Source organism: Pinus tabuliformis, chromosome 6, assembly GCF_031772625.1.
Source record: "Pinus tabuliformis cultivar Carrire ecotype Pingquan chromosome 6, CPIR1, whole genome shotgun sequence".
Classification (NCBI taxonomy): domain Eukaryota; kingdom Viridiplantae; phylum Streptophyta; class Pinopsida; order Pinales; family Pinaceae; genus Pinus; species Pinus tabuliformis.
The window spans coordinates 1,136,474,642-1,136,497,153 of NC_142292.1; the positions used below are offsets into that span (position 1 = coordinate 1,136,474,642).

A 22,512-nucleotide genomic window follows, 5' to 3' on the forward strand; every position below is an offset into this window, starting at 1 on the left:
CCATGACTCCCTTGCCACCCCCCCTCTCTCTCCACCTTTCTCCCTCTATGTTTTCCTTGTTCCCTCCCTCTCATACCCCCTCCAATTCCATCTCTCTCTCCTTGTCTTTATATTGCTTCCTCTCTGTCCTTTATCTCCCACCTCCATCTATCTCTCCCCCCAAATCACTCTCCCTCTCTCTCTCTTCCGTCCAACTCTATCACTATCTTCCCCCCTCCCTTTCCTTCTCCATATCTATGTCTCCATCTCTCTCCCTTCCCCTTCTCTCCCTATCTCTATCCTTTCCTCTTCTTTCCCTTCCCTCCTGAGTCCTCTCCTCTCTCCCTCACTCTCTCTCCATCTCTCCCTCCTCACTCTCTCTCTCTACCTCTATCTCTACATGTCTTTGTTCTTTCCTCCCTCTCTCTCCCACTCCAAATCCATCTCTCTCTATCTCCCCTCTCTCTTCCTTCCTCTCACTCCCTCTCTCCCATCTCACTCTCTCTCCCCCCTATCACTCTCTCTTTATCTCTCTCTATCGTCCAACTCTTTCATTGTCTCACTCCCTCTTTCCACCCCCTCCCCAACTCTCTCTTAAATTTGATCACATTGTATTGTGTTTAATAAATGATATAAAATAGAAAAAATTAATTGGATCGACATGATGTCGGTTATATATATATATATATATATATATATATATATATATATATAAAGCACCTGCATACATCCATCCTAGCTTAATTTTATTAAAACCTTATTTTAATTTCTATGGGAATATTTTTAGTAGTAGGGTTTATATATATCTTAAATTGTAACATTTTCCCTTTTAGATTGAATTAAAAAAATGTTGTAAACTTAAATTAAAATAAAATATTTTTACTATGAAATAAGTTATGGTTTTTTGGCATGCGGTATTGATAAGTCAGGTATTCAAGTGAATATCCCTTGGATTCTTAGCTAAGATATATATATATATATATATATATATATATATATATATATATATATATATATATATATATATATATATATATATATATATATATATATATATATATATATATATATTAAACCTTAATTTAATATAACATTTTAACTTTTAGATTCAATTAAAAAATGTTTTAAAATTAAATTAAAATAAAATATTTTTACTATGAAATAAGTTATGGTTTTTTGACATGTGATATTGATAAGCCATGGTATTGGCCCATGGTATTGTAACAAAGCAGATTTACAAGTTAATATCCATGGTAAAGTGAGGGTGAATATCCAGGGTTAACAATCTTGTCATATTGTTATAAAATATTTGATTGTGAAATAATTTATGTTTTTTGGGCACGTGGTATTGATAATCAATGGTATTGACCCATGGTATTGTAACAAAGGCTATTTTTTACAAGTTAATAATATCTACCGTAATGTGGGGTGAATATTCACGATTAAGAATCTTGTCATATTGTTGTAAAATATTTTGGCTGTGAAATAAGTTATGTTTTTGGACTTGTAGTATTGATAAGCCATGGTATTGGCCCATGGTATTGTAACAAAGTCTATTCACAAGTTAATAACAAAATCAAAATATAACAAATTAAATTTTATTATTTTTATTGATTTAACTTTTTATTATTAATTGAGGTCATATTTAAATGTTTACACTCATCCTAATATAATTTTTAACTTCTTCTTCTTCTTTTTAATTTAGTGTCTTGCCAAAAAACAACAAATTCTTATTAAAAATAAATCATTTAAGCCAATTGAAATTTATATATTTTATTTTATATTATAAATATTTATTTTATTTTTTCTATTACAAATATTTCTTTTCTTTTTCATTTTTAGTGTTGCGCTAAGTTCAAATAAAATATTCACAGATTACAACATCACATTGTAGCACTGTACTTTTCTGGAGCAAGGGCAAGGTCACTGGGCATGGATATTTTGGTAATTTGTATATGGGTATGAATTTGGACTGTTCTTTCTTTTTACTAAATAGGATTTTTGTTTGTATGGGTGGATATTTTGGTAATTTTTACATGGGTACAAATTTGGACTGTTCTTTCTTTTTACTAAAGAGGATCTTTGTTTGTATGGGTAAATAATTTCGAGGGTTTATATGATCAAAGCATAAATTTTATCTAGAGTTGAGGTTTTAATGATTATGATAAGGGCAAGGTCATTGGGTGTGGATATTTTGGTAATTTGTACATGGGTATGAATTTGGACTCCGTTCTTCCTTTTTACTAAAAAGGATTTATGTTCTTATGGCTAAATTCAAAGCATAAATTTTATCTAGATTTGAGGGTTTAATGATTATGATAAGGGCAAGGTCATTGAGCATGGATATTTTGGTAATTTTACATGGGTATGAATTTGGACTATGTTCTTCCTTTTTACTAAAAAGTATTTTTGTTCTTATGGTTAAATAATTTCGAGGGTTTATATGATCAAAGCATAAATTTTATTTAGAGTTGAGGGTTTAATGATTATGATATTTTGGTAACTTGTAGACTCTGTTCTTCCTTTTTACTAAAGAGGATTTTTTTTCTTATTTGTAAATAATTTTGAGGGTTTATATGATCAAATCATAAAATTTATCTAGAGTTGAGAGTTTAATGATTATGATAATGCAGATCTTGATTGCGGCCAACAATTCATCAAAAAACAATGGCCATGTAAGGATTTTGCATGTCCTTATTGTACGGATCTCTTCCCTCCTCCCTAACTTTTCGAGGGTCAGAATGCATGAAATTTTATTTTTTCTTTTCACCTTTTTCTTATTGGTTGATTGTTTGTGTAATGGACTCTACCATGCCCAAATTAAGAGGGCTCAAGTGATGCAAGAAAATTTTCTGGTAGGATGCAAACGCTAGACCTTCCTCTAACTTTGTTACATGAAATTAAAATTTCTTGTAATAATGAACATAAAATCTTTTTAGTTTCATCCTTAGATTTTGATCTCAATGCCTACAGTTTTAAACCATGTTACTATATTTTAAGTAGAATATACTTAGATCCATTAAACCTTACAACTCTCCAAAGCTTAGGTTAATTTCAACTAAAAAGAAGGAACCTGAACGAATTTTGCAATTTAGATTCAATTCTTATAGACAATGATTAAAAATGGAGGAACTCAATGGTCTAATAATTTTTTCCTACCCATAAATTTCAAAGACATTTGGTGTTATTAAACCTAAAGAGAGAGAGTAGAAGAAGAAGAGGAGCCTGGATGAGGTGGACCCTGATCTACTTGATACTTTTCAAAAGTTGGGGATTCCCTTGACTAGAAGAAGTGATTGACCAATGTTGTTGTAGATGCTGTTTTTTACAGTGTTTTCATTGCTATCATGCATAGCTAGAATCTATAGGCAGTTGAGGTTATCTTTTGTTCATTATAAGAGGTAATTTAGGATTATCTTTATCTAGTTAGGAAGTAGCTTGGCAGGGTTTTTTCTCTTGATGATAACTATTATGTTGCATTGTATTTTTATTTTTTTAGTGATAACTCCTTCTATTAAATCTCCAAGCACACTTCGTCACCCATGGAAATATCTACTTATTTTAGGATGAATGAGATGGAGACCAGGCATTTTGAGAGGACTCTTATTTTTGTAGATGAGAGGAGTTCTATGAGGTGAGAGGAGTTATATGACATATATTGAAGGATGAAATATATCATTTTATGACACCAATCATCTCTGTGCCATAGTAGTGGATCTCTATTGCACCGAGGGAGAAATGATAAAGTATTCCACTTTAAAGAATTGGTATGTTGGGGATGAGGAATGTAGACGTTGGATTTATAATTTTATTACGAGAAGAGGGTTTTGCGATGAATACAAATCAAGGATTTCATAGACTATAGTAGAGACTAGTTCAATAATCAACTGGAAATACTCAAACATTGTTTTGAAAGGCAATGATGCAATTGGATAGTTTTATTCTATTGCCTTGAAAATAACTATCAATATTGGGGGACAAAGATGATCCATATAGGTAAGCATTGCAAGAGTAGGATCGTTTCTAAAATTATATCTATAGGCAAGTCAAGAGACTACTATAGAGGATTAGTGCAAGCGCAACCAAATTATCATAATGCAAGGAATTTTTCACAGTGTGATTTGATGCTCATCGGTGACCAGGAAGTTGCAAATACTTATCGTTACATTTAGGTACAAATGAGTTTCATTCTAAAGTCTCTAATTTCATTTATTGATAGTCCTTCTTATGTCCTTGTCTCTCTTAATTTCATTGTGGTAGGATTGGAATGGGTTAAAAAATCAAACATATCATTGCGTCAAATAAACACCCACATGTCACTACATGTCATTGTGCATACTCTTTGTTTTTGATGCAATTAGAAGTGAGCAATATGATGTGTGCACACACAAAAATCCTAGCATGCATGATGAATCCCCCTCCAATCCCATTTTCTATGGTGACATTTTATTTGCTTTGTTTATACAGGTCATCTAGCCACGTAGTGGCCACTATCGAATGTTGAGGTATATGTCATATAAATATTTTATAGTCTACTTTATTTTATATTAAAGTATTCATTGTCTTTTATGTCTTATACTTTGCATTGTATCTTCTTTAATTTTCAAGAGAAGAACTCAATATTGATGGTAATAAGAAACAATTGAAGAAAGGGGATAACAATAACACTAGAGCAACAAATGCAAAATGAGAGAGAGAAGAGAATCTGTCTAGTGATACCCTTAGAGCCAATATCTTGCATAAGACACACTCATAGAGACTGATGGTCAAGCCTTCAGAGTTGGTGAATTCACTTGCAATGCTTTGGCAACACAGTGATAATGTTTTCAAATGATGAAACAATATTTCATGCGTAAATTGTAGTCCAACTCATATTAAGTTGGAAACTCATATTGTAATACTTGATATTTTATATAATAAAATTTATATGGTTGAAATTATTTTTATTTTCACTTGATATTATTTAGTTTTGTAATTAACATGTGTAACTTTGTGTTATCATATTAGATAAACATGCACATTGCATGACATTTTCTTAAAATTTAGTCGCAAAATCATACTAATTAATTTATGGTGATTAATAATAAACACATAAAATCAATATAAAACTACTAAATTAGTAGTTTATATTAATTAATGATGAACATGAATAAATGAAATGAATAGAAACTACTAAATCATTCGTTTATATGATAAATATGAAAATACGAAAAAATTTTAAATGACTACTGCAAATGATAAATTTTTTATTATTAAATGATCACTAAATTTTGCATATATACGACTATGACTAGCTAATTTACATCATCTTATAACAAGACTAAATTTAGTCATATATATTTGGTCATTAATTGGTTTTAAATGATGACTAAAATTTGCATATATATGACTATTAGTAGTTAATTTACAGTATCTTATAACATGACCAACGTTTTGGTCATATTTCTTTGGTCATTAATTGGTTTTCTCAATGATTCATATAGTAATATATTTTGTTATATATATTGGTCATTAATTGCAGCAATTAATGACTAAACCAATGAAAAATTAATGACCAAATTAATGACTGAATATACTAATAGATGGTAACATTGAGGAAACCAATTAATGAATAAGCTAAAAATGACTAAAAGTTGGTCGCGTTATAAGATACTGTAAATTAGCTACTATTGGTCACCGACTGAAAAATGGTCGTTTATATGCAAATTTTAGTTGTTTTTTAGTAACTAATTAGTCATTTAGTACTATTGTAATAACATATTATTTTTCAGAATGCCGGAAATTGGTGCGATATTATTTGAACACCCTAGTGCTAATTTTTATTTTTTTTAAATGCATCGATGTGCTTTTTTCTGATAAGCACATTGGCTGGGTTTAAAAGCTATCTGAAATTTTAATTTCACATAAAATTGCATATTAATCTCAAATTATCCTTTAGGATGCATCCACATGAATTACAATAGTTCATAGTATACATTTTTTGCTTAAAGTCACCTTATTCTTGAAAAATGGTTTGAAAACTATATTGAAATTTTGATTGTGGTTATACGGTTCTTGAGATTAATTGTAGATATGCACACAAAATTTTATTTCTAATTTTTCTCAAATGCAAGGAAAAAATTTCAATAATATCAAATGGCCAATTCTTCAAATTCCAGCTCGTTCCATTTCGCTGGTCAAATTCCTTCATGGAGTTCTCTCTTTCCATCCCGTGTAAGTTCAAATTTTATTTATATTTCAATTATCTAATTGATTTTATTTTTTTAATCTGTGTCAATTTGAATAAAAATGTATCCAAATTTTCAAGATCCTTATTCAAAATTGAGTTCAGATGCATAAAATATTCCTCCATTTCAAAAACGTCAGAAGCTCTTATTAGTAGCACCATATTACAAGCCCCAAGGGTTAGCTCAGTTGGTCAAAATCAGTGCCTCACCGTCGGGAGGTCACAGGGTCCAATCTCCTCGAAGCCCTTGGGGTCAAGCCTTGCTAGTGGGCCATAGGGATAGATTCCCTTCATGGTTGATTAGCCCAGATATTTTTGTGGATGTAGCGCCACCCGTTGACCAGGGTGTCCGTGAAGCACAAACTAAAAAAAAAGAGTAGCACCATATTACAAGCAGTTGGTAGATAAAAATGGACAACCGCTTCACCCTGCCAAATTGGAACATGGCATATTCCAACCGTAATCATGGATCAACGATGGTAATAATTTTTTGGTATAATGTAATTTCAACAAACCAATTGCATTGGTGTGCTTACTAATATAATTGATATTGTACTAATGATGTTCAATATTTTTTGAAATTGGGATTCTATTGATGATGAGTGACCCACATACCATCTTCCGGTGCACCCCACTACAATGTCAAATCAAGAGAAGGTTGCATTAAGAGAAAGAATCAGAGAGGAATCATACAAAGAATGGTTGAATCAATCACCTATTAAATTTCCACTACGTCCAAATTCACCAATTAGGAATGACTACAACAATAGTAGTTGTTCATCACAAGTTAGCAATGGATGCAATCAAATAGAGGTTGGTATGGATGATTACTTATGGGATATGATTTCCATGGAGGCAATGATGTTAGATTCATTCTAGAATGATGAGCTAGGGGATGATGTGCATATCACTGATACCTTATTCAAAAACTTGAAATATTCTTCCTTCACCCCTCTCTTTCAACCTGAAGGCGAGTCAGAGTCTACTCAGTTGGGGACAACGATGTTTTTGTATAATGTGAATGAAAAGTTTGGCATATCAAATGCATGTTTCTCGACAATATTGAGTTAATTGATTTGCGTGATCGATCAATTTCCTTATATTTTGTTACGCAATCGAAATTAAAAATGGTCGATTTTATGAATGTTAAATATTTACATTGTATAATTATATTTCCCACCAACTACAGGATATTAAAATATAAGGTTCATCCGAGTGATAATTATTTCCAGGTAGCTATGAAGAGGCAAATCAATTTTTGAAAATGTTGGGTGTTGAGTACATATCATATCATGCATGTCTGAATGATTGTATTCTACATAGAGGAGAATGTGCACACAAAAGGATATGTTCAAAATGTGGTCATGATAGGTACCGTAATTTAAAAAAACAGGTAAATCACATGCTCCTCTTCATAAGATATTGAGGCACATGCCTATAATCCCAAGGATTCAAAGACTCTTTCATTGCAAATAATTAACTATGTTGTAGGGATGGCATGCCTCATATAGAATTGAGTCAAGAGTTATGAGAATCCCAACAAATTTAGTAGCCATGAAGCATATAGAGGATACACAGCCAAGGATGAAGTACAAAGTCTATGACTCAATGTAGCCATGGAGGGTGTTAACCCATATTCCCTCCAAAACACGAACTATTTTGTTTGGCCTATAGTAGTAATCAATAACAATATCCCCGCATGGTTTTCTGTGAAGATTGAACATCTTATGTTGGCTCTCATAGTCCTTGGTAGAAGATAAGTGACGAATATGGATGTCTACTTACAACCATTGTTAGATGAATTGAAGGAATTATGGGAAGGGATACATGTGTACGATGTATCAAGAACCATTGTAACATAGAGGAGTTTTGCATTGTATGGAATATGTGTTTACACCATACATGATTATCCAGGCTCAAGAGTTTTCTTTGGTAAATTACATTCTTATTGATTTCTTTAGTAACAATATTGTTTCACATATTAATTTAATTCATTGCAATTATTTATATAGTTATGGTCGTTAACGTGTCGACCTGTATATAATAATTTCACAGGTCTTGTAACAAAAGGGTATCATGGATGTAAATGTTGTGGACCTTCTTTGAAGGCTAGGTGATCCAACCACCTACGAAATCCAGTGTATTACTACTCCAGGGTATTCCTCACATAAGAACACCATTACAGAAGAGCAACATCTGCTTTCAATGGTAAACCAGAGGGAACCCAAAGGCCTGCAATAATTGCACCAACTAAATGTACTAGAGCATATGAGAGAGAGAAGGAGAAGGAGTTTTTGTAAATGTTTGATTCAAATGGGGAGCCTATGTTTGATGATCTAGGATTCTTTGACACATATGTTGAGAAATTTCCCTTTGGGATGAAAAGGAAATCTATATTTTATGAGCTCCCATATTGGTAGCATATTAAGATAACCCACTTACTAGATCCCATGCATATATTTAAAAATATTTCATATTCTTTATGGAGGCACATATCATCGAAAGAAAGTGACACATTAGCTATTAGGAGAGATATTATTTCTTCAAAAAATAAAAATAAACATTGGCCAAGTCAAGAAACTAAAGGAGAGGTTGGTCCCACTTGGTCTTTCAAAGAAGGTGATGTCCCATGGATTTTAACGAAATATGATATTTCTTTGGCAACAAAAGTTATAATGACTGTGAGGGTGCCTTCTTTATATGGGTCTTCACTATGACATAGCTTCACTATGGAAGTTTATTTGTTGGGGTTGAAATCACATGACCATTTGAACCTTCTAAGAGTATGTATGATTAAAAATCATGATTTGTATTTTTTATTTTTATGTAATGGGATTTTTTATAATTAATTTTTGTATAATGTAATATTTTTTGTGCAGTGTCATTATCCTCTGCTCGTGCATGGGTGTGTGAACCATGACTTCCCCCAAGACCTATGACATACTATATCTAAATTATCTGCATATGTACATTGGATAATATCAAAAGAAATTTATATGGCTAGCATTCCACAACGGAATCAAGAGATAGCTGAGATTGTTTGTATGTTTGAGAAGGAACTGCTGATGGGTTTCATGGATTTGTAGGTTCATCTTATAATTCACCTCATAAATGAGGTTGAATTAGTTAGGGTCATTTCTTGTTATTGAATGTTCTTCTTAGAGAGGTACATGAAGAAATTGAAAGGTTTTGTTTACAAATGGAAAAACCTGAGGGGTCTATAGCAGAGGGGTATATATCATATGAGTCTTTCTATTATGCAAGTGAGTACATCAAGCAAATTGACAACATGCCAGGTGCAACGATTTGGGACGACGAAAGGGATGAAGAAAAAAGAGAAGGGGAGCTTCTTGAAACAAATAGAAAGAGGCACATGATAAAGAGTAAGTGCAGGATTATCATTTTTGAAATTACTACACAGTAACTATTCACACTGAACAACCCCAAGGGTTATCTCAACTGGTCGAGTCCCCGATATTAAGTACCACGCCGATCGGGAGGTCACAAGGTCAATTCTCCTCGACACCCTTGGGGTTAGGTCTTGCTATTCTGGACGAGAGGCTTGATTCCCTTCGGGGTTGATCAACCCAGCTTTTCCTTGGATGTAGCGACCACCTAGTGTCCATGAACCACTCGTTAAGAGAAAAAAAAATAACTATTCACATTGAACTTCATATTAATATGATAATGACATGCCCTAATAGTTGGGTTGCTGATAAAGTAAGAGAGAAATATGGTGCATCTGGTCATTACCCGCATGCTGAAGATGATTCAAATTGGATAATTATATTATTTTTCATCCATCTCGATGGATTTGGAGTGGGAAAAGTGGAGGAATAAGTCCACAAGACCTTTTTTATCAGTGGGACCCTGTTTGATGAAATGAGGTTTGAAACCTTCCAGGAGCTTTTTGAGGCATCAAATGATGTTTTTTGGAGGTAAAAATTTGTCACATGACCATGACACCTTTTCATGCTATTATACACAGAGAGACATTTCCAACAACGTAAGAAGTGTGTCAATCAGAGTCCGTATGCAAAAGTTATGCCACTCATAAGTTGACCTTCCTGTTTTCACACCTATAGTTCGAAAGGATGCCATGTCAGCCCTCATTATTTATGGAAAAGGGGTTAGCAACCTTTTTGTGATGTAAAATACTCTAGAAGAGTTTATATTATATCTCTAGTTAAGAGTTGATGTAGTCAAAATTAACCACTAGTAGGATATCGGGCTGTGTTATAACTAGGCCGCTAGGAGGAAGAGGCATTCCATTATTTCGAGAGAATTTTGTTCTATATTTTAGCAATGATAACCAGAAGGGATAGGAGGTAGAAAAAAAAAAGAGGATTTGTGCACTATAGTAGCCCATAGGCCACACGCATTACTTCTTTGTACCTGTAACCATATTTCCAGATAGAGAAAGAGAGGGAAGTGACCTCACCTTATAATTGGGTTTTCTCCCGAAAGGGTTTCCAAGAGAGTATATCTTGTGTCTTATGTGTGTGTGAGAGATTATTTTTTCGTTATGTACTCTTTTTCATAGTTTCCATTTGCACGCATTCACTAATTACAGTAAAATCTAAAGATCTAGAATTTTAATAAAATTGTAATAATCTAAAAATATAATATTTTAATATATTATTATCAAATTTGTTGTGACAAAATGCTTAGTGGAATATCCATGGCATTTTACGGATTAGAAGAGGATGCACTAAACATAGGGATTGGGTGCAACAACTCAGTAATTATAATCTCTTTCTGTACAATTTTAACTTCATACTGCACCTTTGAATTGTAACATCTATATCTATTTTATATTTTTAATAATGTCTGGGTTATTAGACACATAAGACTATGATTGTTTCACCTTTTTATAGGTGCATTTTTTCCCATCTATGTGGGCATATGGACATCATTTTCACACAAAGGATGTTGATGATGGATGCATGACATAATACTGTGGAGTGGAAGTCAAGTGATCCGAATTGGATCCTAAAACTCTCTAAGTTTTCATGACTATTTCAATTATGCTAAAAGATTCAAGTCCTAGAAAAGATCGAAGCTATTAGAAGGAATCCTCATAACAATTGCGGTCGTAGCTAAAGCAGAGCAATGAGGACCCTCAGTCGAGTGCATAGACCATTGGCCCATGGTAATGCGTAATGGCATGAAAATGGAAAAACCAGAGGCCAGATAAAGAAACAGAGGTGGATTCTGATACACGATTAGCGCTAAGATCTACTCACGTATTTCAGGGTGTCCCCCTCAGTGAAGGAAAGCCCCTGAATGCTCGAACCTGAAAATGCTATAAAACTTGGAAAAGTAATTGTTTCGGTTCCATAGCACGGATTCCCCAAAATCAGTAGGATATCGGAAGGCTTCGAGATGGTAAGCAGTTTTGATTGAGTCTGACCTGATGCCACACATCAAGCGACGCGCATCCGGCGGAAGAGAGAGAAAACCACCCACATTGGATGGGTAAATTTCGTGCAACTTGTTTGCCTGATATGAAGGATGATCGTAGGATCTGGGGGGTCCGATTCGACAGTGAAGATATGTCCTGATGACTTACCGGATTTGATAGGTCAAAAAGAAAGATGATATGGATTTTACGTCCGATGTGGATGATGAGTTGGAAAATGATTTGTGTTCGTGGCTGATCTTGACACAAATAGATTTAACAGCCATTCTTATATGATTCAGGGAATTTGACACCCAGTTCGTTAGCAAACAGGTGGCCAACTCCCTGCGAGGTGTTACCCAGTGATGATGATGTAGAGCTTAGGAATTCGAATGGACAGAGGAAAGGAAACCAAAAGGCCGGGAAGCGAAACGAGCAGTCAAAGAGCGGACTGGCTTTAAAGCCATGAACTGACAAAAGTAGAGAAGTGGGGGCAACACACAGAGGCACAGAAAGCCAATAGCAGAGAACAAAGAGTAGAAGTCGAGTTGACTTGAAGGCAACATCAAGCCAGACAAAGCCAGAGAGAGTCAGAGAGTCTGTGTACTCCATTGAAGGCTTGAGAGGTTCAAGCAAGCTCCTCAACATAGACCTGTCATACTACTGTGACCCTTAGAGGTCGAGTTCAGTAAGGAGAGTCTGTGCACTCCATTCCTACTTACTTCATTCTGTTAGTGAGATTCGAATCAAGCTCACTGTTGTAAAAAACTCTGCTTGAAAACATAATAGAGAGGCCACCACTGAAAGGCTGGACCAGGAGAGGTAGCCCAGGAGCATTGAGTGAACTCCTTATTAAAATTGTTTTGTTTACATGTTTGAATATTATGTTTTCTCTGATTACCTTAGTGTCTATGTATTCTAGCAGTCTTATCGATCCGTTGCATAAGTAACATAGGCACATCCATGGACATGAGTCTATAGTACCTTTCATTCCTTATCCTAGATAAATTGCAGATAAAGTGGTATCAGAGCTTAGAGTTATTAAGGTTAGACATGCTTGTGCTGGATTTTGTTGTTGAATGCTAACTAGATCAAAGATTAAATTAGGAGAAGGAGAATTGGCTGAAACTAACCCAGAAATTGGAAGCGTCTATGCTAAGAGGAAAATGTCAAAAGAAAATCCCTTGGAATCATACCCCTAGTTCATGGATAGATTTATGACCCTGAAATCCATGGTGGAGGAAATTTATAGGGACTATAAAAAACATAGAGATGAAGATGCATCAAGCTCCAAACAAGACAAAGGAGTAGAAGAATCTCTCCTCCATGACCACTCCAAAGGAAAAGGGAAAGAAGAAAAATTCCTCACGCCTCCTAATAGCCCTGAACATAAAAAGAAGACATATTTGATTAAATTAGATGTTAAATTTGATTTACCAATATATGTTGGAGAGTTGAATGCAAAGAAGCTGGATAATTGGATCATACAGATTAATGTTTATTGCAGAGTGTAAAGCATCAACTCAGACAAGAGTAAGATTCATCTAGCCAGCCTACGCCTCGGAGGCACTGCCTTGGTATGGTGGGAAGGCAAGACACAAGCTGACATGAAAAAACATGGTAAGATTCTTTATTTCTGGAGTGAATTTGTTTCTGTAATTAAAATGCAATTCTATGTGTTAGGCTCAGTCTTGTCAGCCCTCTGTCAGAGCCAAATTCACCAAGGTTCATTTCTCGTCATTTGCAGTCATCAAATGCCATTTTGGTCAAAAAGAGTCATTTTAATTCTTGAGTCCAGGGTTTTGTCTCCAAAAGTGTGAAATAACGCTTGCAGGCTAGAGGGAGGTTCAGTAAGTTTTTATTTTAGGAATGTCATCGTCAATAATGCGAGATTGATTCTTCTTCAAAACCCTGTTTTGAAGAAGAAATCATCAAATGTGTTTTTGTAATAAATATGTAATTTGTCAAAGTGTTTCAAAGTTGTACAGCTCTTCAATGGCAGCAACTTTAGCTGCTCCTATCTCTACAAAACAATCCACAGAAGAACCATCATTTTAGCTAAAGAAGGTCAGAGAAGAAAATGAAGGATAGATTTTGTCAAAATGCCAAAGTTCTACATACTAAACAAAGTGGGTTATTACAAAGCAAAAAATCAAAATTCATGGTTCAATGAGAGACTGTCCACTTTTAAATTTCATTTGCACTCAATAAGATATCAAAAGCTTAAGAGATAAGTTGAGTGTGAAGATTGGAAGAACAAAGCTGTGATATTAAAGCCGTGACTATGTGAAGATGGCGTGCGGCGCACACAACAGGTGGCGTGGTGCACTGGAGGAGCGCGGTGCACTGGGCACTTTTACACAGTGCAAATATACACTGGCGCGGCGCACTCACCAGGCGCGGCGCACTGGGTATGATGCATGACGCACAGGGAAGACAATCAAAATTTTTATCGCTTCTCTGCAAAAATGCAAATCACTCAACTCTTCTCGCTCTATTGTTGGTTTAAGTAATAGATGTCTGCTGGTATATTGATAAACGCTAATCCTAAATTGGCGTATGAACTCAGAGTCAAAGCAAGAGAATTAGGACTCAGTTCTGAAGCTTCGATGGCACAATAGATAAATAAATCTCCCATGCTTTGATGGAAGAAGGATCCTATGACTTTTGATGGGTATAACAATGTCATGAAAAGCTTGATTTTAACACTTTGTCTTGGTAGCCTGAAATCCACGCAAATGTTGTCTCAGCATCTATGTCTCAATGCTCTATCTTAGCAGATGCTTTGTCTCCTTCGTCTCCTCCATAATGATAATAATCTCAGGACCAAAGTCTGCATTCCCCAGTCAAAATCTCTTGAAAAAGTGGAAGAACAGGGCTCTTTTGGATGCAAGCTTGGCAATCAATCACAACGTGGCATACGCAAGCGCTGCCTAGATTTTGAGGCCTCACAAGCTCAAAGGAAAACCATGAGTAACAGTTCTTGGACGTCTACAAGTCTAATGCTTGAAACCGATCCATTTTTAAATTCAATTCATGATTCAGAGAGAAATACTTCATCATTAGTCGCTTGTGAAAAAGGTGCGACTTCTGACTGCAAAGCAAATTGTTCCGTTAAAGAGGGAAACAGGTGCAGGCATTGGAAGAGTTTCTCAGCCTACATCTAACGCTTTGAAAAATGGAAGAAACACCAAAAGGGAAGTCTAGCAGCATCGTAAGAACAATTTCAGACCAAATGGAAGATGTTGCCAAAGAAGTAATAGCTCCAGCCAAATGAAAAGCGATTGCAAGATCTACCTTGGAGCTGTTGGTGGATCAAACCACTAAATAGGTTTTGATAACGAGAAAATCCAGTCTAGCCAGCCTATGTAGAATTACCTCAAACAACATTGACAATGCTACCATTGCCACTACTCTAGGTGAAAGAAAGCCTCCCTTAGCTCAGAAGATGCAATCGCCCAGAGTTAGTGGACACATACCCAAGTGGAAAAGTGTTCAACTACGAATATAAGATGAACTGACAAATGATTTTATTGAAGAAGTGGCTTTGAGCAGAGCTTCAAGTGCTACTAGTCATGGCCTTTCATTTTCAATAGCAGGACCGGTTGTGGCTCCAGCTGGAGACTTGGGACTCATCAATGACTTGCAATAAGCAAGGTTGCTTGCAAGCATGGCCCTAAGGAAGAAAGAAACTGAGTCCAAGGACATTGAAATAAATCTAGAAACTGAATTACCACATGGAGATCCTCCTTTGCCGATTTGTCTGAAGTTCCTCGAAGTCCAATACAAAGTAATTTTGCAAGGGAAACCCACTAGCATATTGAGGATCTCCTGGACTGAACCGATATTCTTTGAGAAAGATATCCTACATGGTGTCAGTGGTTCCATAGCCGCTAGAGAAATGCTAGCTATGATGGGTCCTTCAGGGAGTGGAAAAACTACGCTTATTAATTTGTTAGCTGGAAGAATCCAACAGAATGTCTCCGGTAGCATTACCTACAATGACCAGCCTTACTCAAAGGCCTTGAAACGCAGGATTGGATTTGTCACGCAGGTCGATGTTTTGTTCCCCCATCTCACAGTTCAGGAGACTTTGACATACACTGCTCTTTTGAGACTTCCCAGGACATTATCAAAGCATCAGAGGGAACAACGAGCTCAGGAAGTGATTCATGAACTAGGCCTTGAAATATGCCAGGATATGATAATAGGAGGAAGCTTTGTTAGGGACATTTCTGGAGGTGAAAGAAAGAGAGTTTGTATTGGATGTGAAATTCTGATTGATCCTTATCTCTTATCTCTAGATGAACCTACTTCTAGTCTGGATTCCACCACAACACTATTAATTGTTCAGATGTTGCATGATATAGCCCGGGCGGGCTGAACAGTTGTGAGCACAATTCATCAGCCTTTGAGTAGGCTATTCCATAAATTTGATAAGCTGATACTTCTAGGAAAAGGGCATTCTTTCTACTTCGGAAAAGCATTAGATGCCATGGAGCATTTTGCATCCGTCGATTTCTCCCCCTTTCTAGCCATGAATCCAGCTGACTTCTTGCTTGATCTGGCAAATGGCAACATTCATGATATCTCAGTTCTTGCAGAATTGGTGAATACATCTCATGGAGAGGGCAGGGATAGTCATGGTGATCAGTTTCCAGGGAGTCTATCTTCTCATGATGTGCTTGAATATCTGGTAGAAGCCTATGAGACCAACATTGCACCTATAGAAAAGGCAAAACTGATGGCACTAAATGAAGTAACCGAGGATTTGAAATCATCTGTATCTGCAAAATGTGAATGGAGTGCAACATGGTGGGATCAGTTCTTGATTTTGTTTGTCCGTGGTCTAAAAGAAAGGTGCCACAAATACTTGAGTTTTTTTAGAATTGCACAGGTCATCGTAAAAGCTCTTATTCTTGGTTTGCTCTGGTGGCAATCAAAAATAGATACTGCCAAAGGACTTCAAGATCAGATAGGGTTGGTATTTTTTATGGCTGTTTTTTGGGGATTCTTCTCGGTCTTTACAACAAGTTTTACTTTCCCTCAAGAACGAGCAATGCTGGCTAAGGAGCGAGCTGCCCATATGTACAGATTGAGTGCTTATTTCATGGCTCGCATCTTAAGTGATCTGCCCCTAGATCTCTTCCTCCCCATTGGATTTTTTATTATTGTTTACTTCATGGCGCACCTTCGCATGACTGTTGCAGCCTTTTTTCTCACCATGCTTACGACATTCCTCAGCATTGTTGCTTCTCAGGGTCTTGGACTAGCCATCGGTGTTGCCTTTATGGATCTCAAGAAGGCAACAACTCTGGCTTCTATTACCATGATGGCATGTATGCTTGCTGGTGGTTTCTTTGTGCAGAGAGTTCATCCTTTCATCAAATGTAAATAAAACTAAGACACCTGTCAGAGGAATAGAAACAGACGGTCTAGTCTGTCTCCAACCACGATTTCATGGAACCCACACTGCAGTTTTTTTATTATTATTTTAATTGGTCATTGGAGAAAATCAAAATGTAATGATGCTTCAGTTACTGATTGTTGGCTGTTCATTTCTGTCAATAATGATTAAACAATCCCCACTTTGGGTCGATCTGTTTCCTAATGGCAGAGATTATTTATTGTATGAAAGATCATTTATAAAGGAGAGTTCTGGAAAATAGTGGGAGAGGTGTGAAGGAAAACTTCACTGTATAGTTTTTGACAGGGATTTAATGAAAAAATATAGCTCTAACTCTTGAGATTCTTGTGGTGTGAATTGAGCATCTGTCTTTTCCTTCATTTCATATGTAGCCTGTTATGTTTCACATTTCATTTCATAATCATTTCTAAATGAATACTTTTAAGTGAGAAGGGCAGAATCCAGTTTACTACTCTGCCTTGGGAAGGTATTCATGTTCTGTGTTTTCTTCTGTTTGATAAGGATTCATCTATTGCCCTTGTCAACCTCTCAGCAGTCTTTTCATTCCATATAATTTCAAAATTGAATGCTAAATTTATTGCCTGTCTTGCCTCCTGAGATAATCTGTGTCTCGGATTTAATCTCTCTGCTCATGCTGTTCTTGATCCCACGCTGCCCAGAAAACCTAGTCATTTATCAAAATACCCTTTCTTATCTATTTACTAGCCTAAAATTAGTTCCCATTTTAAGTCATCTCGCACCCTATTGCTCATTTTATCGAGATTGACTGGAGAGAGCCCTCTCCTGTCCTCGTAGGGCTAGCTACGAGGCTGAGCTTGGTTTGATGTTGCCTCGAGTTTTGCCTTCTTCAGCCTGAGGCAGATTCAAGCGCTAACACTATACACTAGCCTACATGCAGCAAGCCATGATGAGCTAGCAAACTCTTCGACAGCTAAAAGGGCAAAGTGTACAAGGTTACAATCAAGAATTTAGGAAAAGAGCTTTGATTCTAGGAATCTCTTTAAACTCACCTGAGACTCTGTTGAAGTACATAGGGGGTCTACACAGCTACATGAGGCACACTATCTTCATGTTTAATCCCACTAGCATAGATGAGGTATCCGTTCAGGCTACACATATAGAAGCTAGAGGTAAGAATGGGAACCCAGAAGTTGGGGGATCATCCCAACCCACTCCAAGCAAAATAAGGAGAATAGAAAACAGAAATGGAAAGAGAGGAAGATAGACACTGTACAGAAGAGAAATTCCTCATGCACCCACTGTAAGAAAGATGGGCATGATGATGAACACTGCTGGATTCTGCATTTGGAGTTGAAACCTAAGAAGTTCGAGGGCAAGAAGAAGAAGACTGCTGCAACTATTCAAAAAGATTTGGGGTCAGACTCAGGAGATGAAGCAACAATCGTGGCCATAAGTATAAAAGGTAAAAATTCTGAAGCATCTACTAGTAATTCTGCATGATCTACTGATAATGAAGAAAATGAGAGAAAAATACATGAGCTTTTTCATATTCGAGTTATTCCCAATCATCAAAAGATTGATACTTTGTTTGATAGCGGCTCACAAGTAAATTTAATTTCTGAAGCAATTGTAAAGAAGTTGGGATTACTAACCACACCTCAAAAGAAACCATATCCATTAGGTTTGCTATGTGATAAAGCAAAGCTACAAGTGACTAGACAATGTAAACTTAAGTTTTCTTTTGGGTCAGCATTTGTAGATGAGGTTGAGTTAGATATAGTTCCTTTGGATATATGTGGAATTGTTTTAGGAAGTCCTTACTTGTATGATAGAAAAGCTATTTTCTATAGAGCTGAGAACAAGTATGTACTCGTTAAATATGGAATCAAATATACTGTAAGAGATCATAAGCTCAAGAATAATTATACTCTCATAAACTCAAGGCAGATGAAACGAATTGTAAATTCATGCAAACAATTTTTACTGATGGTTGTAAAGGAAAAGAAACCTGATAAAACCAATGTATTTGAGGGTTGTTATGCTAAACAACACGCCGATTTAGAAAACGTTGTTTCAGAATATGATGTATTGTTTCAAGAACCTAAAGGTCTGCCACCCAAAAAGGAAATAGTGCATGATATTAATTTGCAGCAAGATGCTCCATTGCCTAACATCGGAATGTACAAGTTGTCCGCTTTAGAGAATGCAGAAATCAAGAGGTAGGTATAGGAGTTGCTTTAGAAGGGGTTCATCAGACCTAGCACATCACCATATGGGTCTCCAATCATTTTGGTGAAAAAGAAATATGGCTCGTGGAGAATGTGCATTGATTACCGAGCACTAAATAAGATAACGATAAAAAATCGTTATCCCCTTCCTCACATAGATGATATATTAGATCAGTTAAAGGAAGTTGTTTATTTTTCCAAGTTAGACTTGCATAGTGGCTATCATCAGGTTAGAGTTGGAGAGCAAGATGCATGGAAGATAGCTTTCAAAACAAAGCAGGGATTGTATGAGTGGCTGGTTATGCCTTTTGGCTTAACTAATGCTCCTGCTACTTTCATGAGAGTAATGAATGATGTACTCAAACCTTTTCTTGATGACATTATTATATTTAGCAAAATGTGGGAAGAACATTTAAATCATGTTAAGCAAACACTAGATGTTTTGAAAAGAGAAAAACTTTATGCTAAACTCTCAAAATGTGAATTTGGCAAAACATCTTTGAATTATTTGGGACATATAGTAGTAGGTGGTGAATTGAAGATAGATCCCTCTAAGGTTGCAGTCACTGTAAACTGGCCTAAACGAAAATCTGCTACAGAAGTTAGAAGCTTCTTAGGAGCAGCACAATATTGGAGAAAGTTTATTTCTAACTTTTCCTTAATTGCAGCTCCTTTACATGCTTTAAAAGGATTGAACAAGGTGTTTCAGTGGGGAGGCAAACAATAGAAAGCCTTCGACACCTTGAAAGAAAAGATTAGTACAACACCAGTACTAGCACTTCCCGATCTTCAAATACCATTTGATATTGAAGATGCCAATGACTATGCCATGGGAGCAGTGTTGATGCAACACGGTAAACCCATATGTTATCATTCTAAGACATTTAATTCCGCAGTAGTTAACTATCCTACATATGATAAAGAATTGTATGCATTAGTACAGAGTGTGAAAAAGTGGAAACATCACTTAATGGGCAAAGAGACAGTTATACATACTGAGCATCAACCACTTCAATATCTATACTCCCAAACTAAGTTGCAGCAACCAAGACACTATAGATGGATGGGTTTTCTACAATAGTTTCATTTAGTCATCATATATAAAAAAGGAATACACGATAAAGTTGCATATATGTTATCTAGACCAATCATAAATGCATCTACTATACTTAACCATAATTCAGTATTGCATGAGAGCTACATCGAACAATATGCTCAAGATATAGATTTTAAAGATGTTTATGCAACTTTAAGTCAAGGAAAATGAGTAGAAGAATTGGATTATCATATTAAGGACCAACTCTTGTATCATTGTGGGAATTTATGCATTCCACAAACTGAAAGAGTAAATATAATTCGAGAAGCACACACTTCTCCAATATCAGGTCACTTTGGTGTAAGTAAAACGTTGCACAGCTGCAAAGATTTTGTTATTGGTCGCAAATGAATGAGACCGTTTCTAGATATGTAAGAGGGTGTACCATGTGTGCTAAAAGCAAGCCCAACAATAGAAAACTTGGCTTGTGCACTCCACTACCAGTTCCTTCTCATCCTTGGGAAGGTGTTTCCATGGACTTTGTTGGAGGACTACCTAAATCTAGGAAAGGTCATGACTATTTATATGTTGTTGTGGATAAGTTCAGTAAAATATGTATTCTAATACCTTGTAACAAATCGATTACAGCTAAACAAACTGCAAAGTTGTTATTTTAGCATGTATGGGTTCATTTTGGATTACCCACTTCCATAATATCTAATTGAGATACCCGATTTGTTGGGAAATTTTGGTCAAACTTGTGGGAATTGATGGACACCAAGCTGCAGAAAAGCATAGCTTTTCATCCACAAATAGATGGCCAAACAGAAGTGGTCAATAGGACAGTGATCCAGTTTCTCAGAGACTATTGTAGCAAGCATCCCAAACTTTGGTATGAACATTTATGCTATGTGCAACATACTTACAACTGAGTTAAACATTCTTCTACATAGAGTTCTCCTTTCGAGACCTGTTTTGGTTTCACACCAAGGTCTCCCTTGGATTTTGTCTTTGGTAAAGACATAACAGTTGATGGACATAGTGATGTGGACAAGGTAACCAATTTCATTGAACAAATCCAAGAGATTCACCAGGTAGTACAAGGTAAGGCATGACAAGCATGGGATGGAGCATAGTTTCCAAGTTGGTGACCAAGTCTAGCTATATATCAGCAAATATAAGATGCAAGGTGAAGGTAAGAAGATGAAACCAATAAGGTATGGACCTTTCAAGATACTAGAGAAAATTGGTGAGAATTATTTTCACCTTGATCTACCAGCTTACATGCACATCTACTCAATTGTTAATGTAGACAGCTTCAGACTATTTGAACCTTCAATAATTGAAGATCTCGAAGGGCAAATTCAATTGCCTTCTATTGATGATCTGTTACCTAAATATCTTAATGCGTTGCAGGAAGATGCAGTTCTAGACAGGAAGGTAAGAACTACACACAGAGGTGATGTTGAGTACCTCAGGATTAGACTCAAAGGTTTAAGCCAAGCAGTGTGAAATGGATAGAAATTGAGCAAGTGAGGAAGCAATACCCTCACTTGATTGATGCTTGAAAGAAAACCAACTTTTGGTGGTCAAAAAGCTTTTTCCAGTGGGAAGGTTGTGATCCAAATTGGATCCTAAAACTATCTAAGTTTTCATGACTGTTTCAATTATGCTAGAAGATTCAAGTCCTAGAAAATATCAAAGCTATCATAAGGAATCCTCATAAAAATTGCAGTTGTGGCCAGAGTGGAGCAACGAGGACCCTCGGTCGAGTGCGTAGAACATTGGTCCATGGTAAAGGGCAATGGCGAAACTAGCAAAACCGAAGGCCAGATCAAGAAATGGAGGTGGATTCTGAAACGCGATTAGTGCTAACCACGTATCACAGGGCATCCCCCTTAGTGAAGGAAAGCCCTAGAATGCTCAGACCCGAAAACGCTATAAAACTCAGAAAAGTTATTGTTTTGGTTCTGTAGCATGGATTCCCCAAAACCGGCAGGATATTGGAAGGCTTCGAGGTGGTAAGCAGTTTTGACTAAGTCGCGCCCGATGCCACACATCGAGTGACACGCATCCAGCGGAAGAGAGAGAAAATCACCCACATGGGACGGGTAAACGTCGTGTGACTTGTCTGATCGATATGAAGGACGACCGTAGGATCTGGGGTGTCCAAATTGACGGTGGCGATACATCCCAATGACTGACTAGATTTGATAGGTCAAAAATCAAGATGACAAGGATTTGACGTCCGAT

The 22,512-nt window shown here is 36.2% G+C and overlaps 1 protein-coding gene across 1 annotated transcript; it reads left to right on the top strand.

Moving 5' to 3' along the window:
- The first annotated feature begins 15,276 nt into the window (after positions 1-15,276).
- Positions 15,277-17,004, top strand: LOC149262878 (ABC transporter G family member 22-like). The gene is given in 2 exon segments (XM_089382552.1): positions 15,277-16,215; positions 16,261-17,004. Coding segments are annotated over 2 exon segments (1,683 nt in total).
- The last annotated feature ends 5,508 nt before the right edge of the window (positions 17,005-22,512 follow it).